Source organism: Cariama cristata, unplaced genomic scaffold, assembly GCF_000690535.1.
Source record: "Cariama cristata isolate BGI_N322 unplaced genomic scaffold, ASM69053v1 scaffold4830, whole genome shotgun sequence".
In the NCBI taxonomy this organism is placed as follows: Eukaryota; Metazoa; Chordata; class Aves; order Cariamiformes; family Cariamidae; genus Cariama; species Cariama cristata.
Window position 1 is genome coordinate 1 of NW_009595106.1, and position 9,587 is coordinate 9,587.

General features: G+C 38.7%; 1 protein-coding gene across 1 annotated transcript; it reads left to right on the forward strand.

The window, feature by feature from the left end:
• Positions 1-39: 39 nt before the first annotated feature.
• CRYM (crystallin, mu) lies at positions 40-9,086 on the forward strand. Its single transcript, XM_009700550.1, has 7 exons — positions 40-183; positions 1,219-1,281; positions 3,433-3,534; positions 4,582-4,765; positions 7,160-7,281; positions 8,253-8,337; positions 9,022-9,086. The coding sequence occupies exons 1-7, from the start codon at positions 46-48 to the stop codon at positions 9,084-9,086; spliced, it is 759 nt and encodes a 252-aa protein (XP_009698852.1). The 5' UTR covers positions 40-45.
• The last annotated feature ends 501 nt before the right edge of the window (positions 9,087-9,587 follow it).

Consider the following 9,587-nt stretch of genomic DNA (forward strand, 5'->3'; position numbering starts at 1 on the left):
TACCTAAGTAATATACGTAATTCTCTTACAAGGTTCCTAGGGGTCATGCCTGCTTACAGTGCTGCAGATGATGCTCTGACAACCAAGCTGGTGACTTTTTATGAGCACAAGAAGGATTCCTCTGTCCCTTCTCACCAAGCGACTGTCCTCTTATTTGACCCAAGAAATGGTTCTTTAAAAGCTGTGAGTTTGCATGCTTCTGCATTCTTCTCTGCTCATGTTCTGTTAGTTCTCCTTTCTGATTTGTAGAAGCTGGAGCTGGTGTAAAGTGCTTGGAGTTTATCTACATCATCAATGAAAATGTGTTTGTGCCAGATGAGGATTTGGCCTCAAGCATTATATCTTTAATATGTGTTAAGCTGTACTCTGTTCTTTACCCCTACTTGTGATTTGAAGGGAATCTGTTGGCTCACAGAGTGACTGGAAGAGAGAAATAATCAGGAAAAGTTTACTTTGCATTTGAAGGGGGGGGAAAGAAAACACTTTGAATGAAGAATTGATCTTGAACCATCTTAAGTTAAATCTAAAGAGACTTACAATTGGTGTAACAGGGAATAGTATTCAGAGTCTGATTTTTTTGTTTGTTTAAAAAATTCAATAATTTTTCAAGAATATTGACCATTTTCATTACACTTTAGTAATAATGATTATTAAAGGGCCAAAACTGGTCAAGAAAATTATATTGAGCTTTTGTTCCTAAACTGTATCAGAAAACATATCAGCTTTTTAAGCCCTGTAATTCATTTGTACACAGTAGTTAATACACATCGAGGCAGGAGTGCCCCACTATGTGTGATACACCTTAAAGGAATTCCATGGTTCCCTGTCAACCCTTGGTACAGACAGTGCAGAACTTGTGAACAAGTCTGCCAGCTTGCACTGGTCCCTGATCTTACTGGAGTGAAGAGCATTGCGGTTTTATCGATCTGTTCCCTGTGTTAGAGAGCCAGGGAAGTGCAGTGCACCAAGAGCTGTGTGAGTTAGGGGTGGCTCTGACCAGTTTTCACTCCATTTGTGCTGGTGGAATGACATAGAAGAACTAGAATAGACAGAGAATCTGCCTAGTTTAAACATGTGATTTTATATGGTTTGTGGTTACTGTAAGAGTAATTACCAACTTTTATGTTTTTATCTATGCCCTGTAATACCATATAATTCACAAATCAGATGAAAACTCATATTTTTAGTGTTCATTTCAGTCTGAACTTTTTTTTAAAGATCCTAGATGGCAGTGTCATTACAGCGAAACGAACAGCTGCAGTTTCTGCAATTGCTACCAAGGTATGTCTTCTGTTTCCTAAATTGGGACAGATTTAGTGGTGTTATATATAAAATAACTAGAAGGAATGATGTGAACAGCTTTCAGTGTATGTGAATTTTCATCAAAACCAGCTTTAAATTAGATTTATGGTAATGTATGTAGCTTCAGGGGAATCTTAAAATTCAGAGTTTTCTGCTTTGAGTGAGTCATCTCTGGTTTTAACACTTCATGCATGATTGGAGAAAGAATCTAAGCTATGTTTTTGTGGTTTGTTCTGCACGCTTTTCTGGGAATTTACTGAGGTGTCTTCCTCTGTAATTTTCTTTCTTTTACGCCTGTCTTAACGTGCTCCTTTATGACTTTGGGTGATGTAGCTGTGGTGATAAAAAAAATTTTGTTTAGATATACATTTTCTGCTGTCAGGCCAGGACAGGTAGGTTGCACTGGACCTGGAGAAGGAGGAAAAAGGCACATTTCCAGGGGGCAATATAGGCTCTCTCTTAAGATAGATGATGCCCAGGATAGATGAGTGTCTTGTCCAGAGGCAGCTGTCTGTTTGTCAGTTCTCTGTTGTCACTGGAAGATGTCCAGATGACTATCCTGGAGTACAGCCATAAACTTCAGTGTGTGTAGACAGATGAGGTGTATCTTGCTGTGTGTTGCTTTACATCATTTCAATCTCAATTGGAAGTTGCTGGTTTTGAATTATTTTTTAAAACTATGTTTGGCTGAGCTGCTAATAATGGGAAGAGAGGAAGTCACCATCCATTGCACAGCAGGGTTTAAGTCTTCAGCTCAAAGGATGAGGCATAAGAAGAGGGCCAGAGCTGAAAAGTACTTCTGTTTTTCACCTGTCAGCTTTGCATCAGAATGAAGGCTGATCTCACCACTTCGTTAGTGGCAGTCTTCATGCCAGCATGACTCTATCCATGGTAATAGAGCTAAGCTGACATAAAATTGGAGTGAGGAACCTGCCCCCAATACCTTCCCCTGAACCACGGGACAGAACAGTTTACAATGGATTCCTCGGACATGAGGTTATAGGACCTCATTCATCTCAGCCATTCTATCCTTGGGCAGTTCTGACAGTTTTTACACAGTCAAGGCTCTGCTGGCCTCAAAGGAGCTTGGCTGCTGAAGGAACTTCAAGATCAGATCCTTCATTGTTGTCTGTTTTGGGAAATTTTCAGGAGTGTTTGAGTTTAGCTCATAGTTGTCATCTTGTCCTCTTTATGGCATTTACTATTCAAAACCCATGCTTTTATGTGAGAAACCTTTGAAATCAGTGCTTCAGAGTCTTTGAAAGGAACATTAAAAAAAGTTCTTGCTACTGAAAAATGGGATCAGTGAGATTTTTTTCAATTTATTTGCAGCAGAATAAGTGTTGAGAGCCTAGGCAATTATAAAGCTTTTTATACAGAAGTGGGTGACCACAGCAAATGCATAAACAAGACACAAGGATAGCTTAGGGCTGGTCTCCAGCAGCCCTCTTTCCCCTTTGCCAAGTACTGGTGAATCACAGGCAAGAACTAAACAAGAAAACCAAAAGCAACTATAGAACTGAATTTTAATATTTGTTCCTTGGAACTATCCCTATTTTTACAATGCTTGATGCATACGTATTATGGCTCTTACAAGCATATCGTGGCATTGTGGTATGATTTATGGCTTCAGCAACTTGAAGGTTTAGTGTGGGGCTACCAGGGCTGGTTTACCCATGCAGCTACCACTTTCAGTACTGATAGCTTTTGATATTATGAACCCTGTTTTCAGCCAGTGCAGAACATCAACACTGTGGTTTTATGCTTACTTAGTCACATAGGTGTAATACATTATACTAATACTGGTGTGCTGAGGCCCCAGAATTTGCATTGGCTCATGCTGTTGCATGTTAAGTCTGAATTTCAAGAGTTTGACAATTCAAAACCGGAATTAAGCCAACATGTACTTTGGTGCTGTTGATACTAGCTTTTGCATTAAAAAAAAAAAAATTCTATATAGTGGTACTTGAATATTATTTTACATTAATGTGAATCAGTACTAGCTGTTGTGTAAAAACTTTTTTTGTTTGAAAAGGACTAGGGATATTGCTTTCTTTTGTAGTATTTTGATATATATTTGTTAATATATTGTTATTACATGTTCTTTTTTTCATATTTGATACTGTTTAGTTGTTAATGCCAGCTTTTACAGAAGTGCTGTGCATTTTGGGAGCCGGTGTTCAAGCATATAGCCATTATGATATCTTCACAGAGCTGTTCACATTTAAAGAGGTATGGACACATCTTAACAGGATACATTTATTTTTCTCTATTATGTTTCAGGAGGACTTATAAATAAAGTATAGTCAATGAAGTTGCATCGGGTCTGACTGAGATAGAGTTAATTTTCCCTATAGCAGCCCTCATAGTGCTGTGCTTTGTGTTGGTAGCTAGGAAGGTGTTGATAACACCCCAGTTATCAGTGAGTGTGATACAGCATCAAGGCTGTCTCTCCAACATTTTTCCCCCATCACCAGTAGCCTGCTCAACAGTATGTCTGCTCAACAATAAAAACTAAGAGAAAGGAGGAGAGGGGGCATTTGTTATTACAGTGTTTGTCTTCTGGAGGAACGGCTATGTGTACTGAAGCCCTGCTTCCCAGGAAGTGTCTGGACATCACTGGCTGATGGGAAGTAGAGAGTAAATATTTTGTTTTTCTTTGCTTCCATGCATTGCCTTTGCTTTTGCTTAATTAAACTGCCTTTATCTTGACCCAAGTTTTTTTTTTTCCATCTTATTTTTTCCTTGCCACCCCGTCCTTCTGAGGGGAGTGACAGAGTGGCTTGGTGGGCACCTGGCATCCAGCCAAGGTCAACCCACCACAGAAGGTTAATCATATTTTGATTCTCTTTCTACAGAATCCAAGAATACTGTGAACAGCTGTAGAATTTCTTGCTCAAATGTTGGTCTTGGGGAGGGGAGAAAAAAGGGTTAGAAACAAAGTAATTTCCGGTGGCTTTTTCTCTGAGAAAATCCTACAGTGTATTGCCATACTTGGATAAGCTTTCTGTGACTTTCCCTTAAATATATTTATTGGAAATTTTTCTATTTTATAAATACAGCTCTACAAGGAGCTTTTATTCTGGCTTCACAAAACAATCATTCAAATGTAGCTGCACATGCGTGAAATTTAATCACTGGTATTGATGAGAACATTAAAGGGGAAAAAACCCCACCTTTAGGATATGCATAACTGTCTACTGAAAACTGAAACAAAGTGTTCTGTTTCAGCAAGGGGAAATTCTCCAAGCTAATCTGTTTGTCTTCTTTTCCTTGAAGGTCAGGATATGGAATCGCACCAAAGAGAAAGCAGTGAAGTTTGCGAATTCGGTTAATGGTCCAGTGCAGGTCTGCTCTTCTGCTCAGGAGGCAGTTACTGGGGCTGATGTGATTGTAACAGTCACTATGGCAACAACACCAATTTTATTTGGAGACTGGGTAAAACCAGGTGCCCATATCAATGGTATGCTATGTTCTCATCATTTAAAGGATATATTTATTATCACATTGTTTAGCATCAGAAACTGTTGAAAAGCAGTACTCTGTGCTTCTCAGAATAAATGTTCTTTCTGTTTTGACTTTTCCCCTTTACTGAGGACCTCTTTTCCCAGTCCTGTCCTCCTGGTTGTCTGGAACCAGAACTCCTGCATATTCCAGCACTGGATGTTTGCTAGAGCGTGGGATATGCTTTTTTCTCTAGTGCTGCATCATCCTTGCCACCATGTGTCACTTGATGCTCACCTTGCTCTCCATTTAAATAATCCACACAAATGTGTTATTTCCAAAGGGATTCCACTCATTGTAACATTTTCCTTGTAGCTGTCATCTTTTCTTCACCCAATTTTGTAAACTCCTCTATTTGTTCTTTTTTGGGCTGATCAAGTTGATTTTTTAAAAATTTTTTCCTTACTTGAGTTAAAAAGATGCAATAACAGAGTTAAGAACTTCATAGTCTGACTTCTAATTATGGTGAGATTTGGGGGGCTTTTTTTGCCTGCCTTGTAATGATGTTGCCACACTATTTTTTGGAGTCTTTGGACATGCCCACATTTGTTTGTTTTATTAATTGTGGGCCTGGTTCAGATGACCTTGTACACTTTCCAAATAACATGGTAATAAGACAAAAGCAACTTGTCAAAGGGAACAATTTAAAGGTCCTGCGTTCCAGCAGCATCCTACCAATTTTTCAAACTCAATTTAGTCCTTTGTCACTGAATGTTGTTGTCTGTGTTATGTCACGGCATGGAAGCCAGAGGTACAACCGAAATCAATTAAGGTCTACAATCACTGAGGCGACACATACACAAAGACCCCTCTCCTTTCTTTGCCTTTTTTTTCCTCCCCTCCATTGAGGCATTTGTGCTGTCTGAAGAGGCATTCAGGCAACATGGAATTTATTAGTCCATAACAGTTGGACACTTAAAAAACATTTGACTACAGTATACTGTTGTGGGGGTTTTTGTGGTGTGTGGTTTTTTTTTAGTCCATAACAAGTTGATAGTGGTCTTACTGTATTTAAAAAGTTAAACTGCTGATTTTTTTTATTTTCTTCACATAAGTGAAAATCTGTAATCCGTTCAACTTGTACTGCTTCGAAGGTTACAAGGAAATAATAGAAGGCTATAGGTTTAAAAATCCTAATTAGTAACATTGAACTCTCTGTCTGCATGTGCAAGTCTTTGTTGCACAATACTTTGGTTCTCATCTGTTCTTGATAATTGAGGGATTCTTCAAGTCTTATCTTTCTCTATAGACATAACAAACTCAATCTGAATCAAGTCAAATAATTAGAAAATTCAGGGCATTTAGTAATGATGTGATGAAAGACAAAGGTACAAGAGATAATGGACAAAGGAAGATGACTTATGCCTCGGCTACTTAGAGTCTGCTGACAATGATATTCTACTGACAAATCAAATATTGCATGTTTTAGGAACTGTATTAGATGTTAGTTAACTCTGTTTAAAAAGCAACAAAAACTTGTTAATTTGGCTATCAACAGAAACGGGTTGCTGTTTGTCTGCAGAATTGTACTCTGCATAACGTTAAGATGGTCTTCCTTGAGTTGTGTCACTAAATGATTGAAGTTTATTCTAACTGTGCCTCTCTAAGCAGAAAAGAGTAACTGTGTCTCACTTATTTATCGGTGTCATTTTCAAAGTTGCTGGCAAAGGCTTGTTTGTTTTGTACCTATACGTAGTCATACATATCTTTACATTTCTTTTATAGATATGAGATGATGAAGGGCTAAGCAGTGCTGCTTCCCCTTCTCTTCTCTGTCAGCATTATTGGAAGGAGCGGTTTCACTAGTGTACCAAAGAGGTGGAAACAGTGCCAGCAAAGAATCTCACTTCTGTTTCCTGAAGAGTTGCAGTTTAATGCTTCACCAGGTTGAAACGCAAAGGCCAATTGAATCCAGTTGTTCCAGCTGTGCTGATGGGGAGTATAAGACTTTTGTTGGCAGCAGTATCTGCATGACTAGAGGTCAAGCATGCTGTACATCTTAATGAGCTGTAACTTGGAGGTTTGGACAAAATGATGTCCTTCATTGACATCAGTGGAAATTTAGGAGGTTAGCACCTTACAGAAACAGGCTGTATATATGTCAGCGTTACAACTGAGGCCAGGTTGAGAGAAATCCAGGCTCTTTCCCAGTTGCTGAGGCACATTCTGTTTTGTGGGGTTTTTTTTGTTGTTGTTTTATCAATCAACATGTCTCTAGTGCTAACGTCAGATTGTCTGTATATTACATTTCCACAATAGTGTCCATTGTTACTTCACACATGTCTTTTGGAGAAAATGTGGTTTGAATTTGTTTTAAACATTCCTCCCAAGTTAATCAGTTTTGTTGTCTTAGCTGTTGGAGCAAGCAGACCAGACTGGAGAGAACTGGATGATGAACTGATGAAGAATTCCATTCTGTTTGTGGATTCCAGAGAAGCTGCTCTTACAGAATCAGGAGATGTTATATTATCAGGGGTAAGATTTTTCTTAAATTACAGGCTTTATTTTTGTGGCAATTGGCTTGTGTTTGAAATGAGTTGGCACTGATGATGTGCTGCACTGAACTTTTTAGAGAATCAAGTGTAGTTGTTAACACTTTCCGGCCACAGGCTGAAAGACAAGCTGGTTTCAAACTGAGGCTTCTAGATATCTATGCCAAAGCCTTGCAACCTCTGTATCAGCTATTACATGGCACCATATTATTGTAGCACGTTTTCAGCATTGGCCTTTGTGTACAATAACAGCATATTGTTTTTGAAGACCTATGTTTCCTGCAGTGTTTTGTAGATACATTAAGTATTTTTCAAATCTATTTATTAAAACCTGTAACTTTCTTCCCATAAGGTTTCAGTGTGATTGTTCATCAGGCCTCTAGAGAATGGATGACAGAAGCCAAGCAGACAGTTACTGATCTGCAGAAATTTAATGGCAGGAACTCTTTTAGGTTCAATGGAGTTTTCTTTTTCTTTTTTAATGTTTTTGCAGAACAAATACGATTTCCACTTTTGAGGTTTAACATAAGAGGTCCAGATATGGTAAGGTGTGTGGAATCCCATGTGTTTTGTTGGATAAGTAACAAGCTATCCACTGAAAAAAAAACAACAACAAAAAAACAAAAACCAAAAAAAACAAAAACCCAACCCCCCCTCCCCCCAAAAAAACCACCAAAAAAAAACCAAAAAACACACCACAAACAAAAAACCACCACTTACTGAGGAAAGTCTGCCAGCTGTTTTTCTCTGAAAACCATTCCAGTCCTCTGATTTCTGTCCAGTTTCTGTGTTATTTGTCTGAATACTGATCTGCTTCACCATGGAAAGGAATCAGTTCTGGGACAGCAGAACTGGAGAAGTTTGTTCTTTCTTTCGAAGTCACTCAGAAAAAGTTTTTCTCTTAACCTATGTATGGATATTATGGTTTTGTATAAATATGTATTTGTTTCACAGGCAGAGATTTTTGCTGAGCTGGGAGAGGTAGTGAAGGGTACAAAACCAGCCCTGCCTGAGAAAACAACAGTGTTTAAATCACTGGGTAAGAACAACCCCTCCTGTGTACAAGCCTGACAGAAAACAATGCGTTATTATTTATCAGGTCCCCTATGCGTGGGAAAGCTGCTGATCGTCTTCAAAACTGCTGTGGCAATGCACTGTCCGCAAGAAACTAGAATGTGATTTGCATTTTCCCTTTCTATTTCCCTTTTTATTTATCTAGCAGGACTGATGTAATGAAAAGTGATAGGAGAGCAAACAAACAATAGGAAGAAGTGGGTTTTCCATTTCACAGTTGTTCAACACATGACTGCAGTGTTTATTAATACAGCTCCAACCTGAATGCCCTGCTGTTATGCCCCTGGAGTCTGTCTGAACTGCAGACAATGTGACAGTGTACTGTGGGGCTGGAGTTGATGTTTGGGGGAAAGAGAGGGAGCAGTGATAGATTTCTATGCTCTGAGCTGCATGACATGTCCGGAAGGGCCAACCTGTGATATGAACACTGAAAATTAGATTCATGCTATTACATTAACTTCGTATAACACATCTAACAGTTAAATGATGGCTATAAACTTTGAAGGTAACGCTGTAGGTGTTCGGGGTGGGGAATGATTTCTGTTCCTGTCAAGTTAGATAATTTCCTGTGTCCTCTTGTTCCCTTGTGAAGCTAAATTATTTCGTACAGCTGAAGAATTGTTTGAAGGTGACTTTAATTCTTTTTCAGGGATGGCGGTTGAAGATACAATAGCAGCAAAATTTGTTTATGACTCGTGGTCAGCTGATAACTAAAGAGGGAAGTCTGCAATGCCAATGAGGCCAAGAAAATTGTTTGCACTTAGTTCTTTGGATCTTTTCTTAACAAGAAAGGCACCAATCCTATCTGAATGGGGCCCTTCTGGAACATTCAAGAATCAAAAGTGAAATTTCAGCAGTAGACTAATTTCTACAGTTTTCTAATGGCAAGTGTTAGATACCTCCAGTATTACTAATAAATGTATCTCATGTAATGGCAAGTATTAGATGTTTGCAGTGATACTAACTAGGGTATTTTTACATATTTCGTTATAATACTGGAATCAATGCTTTTCCTTCTTAATTATTTATGTAGCAGAAGTCTGTGGGTAGATTTTGTGGCTTTAGAGAAGTAATTCCTACTGGAGTAAAATAAATCAGTTTGGAGAATGAACTCTGGCATCATATGTACCTGTGATGGTACTTTAAATGTGTCTGTGGGTTTCAGTGCTACACTGACAGTAAGCTAGTCTCTCCTGGGAACACAGCCCACCTCTG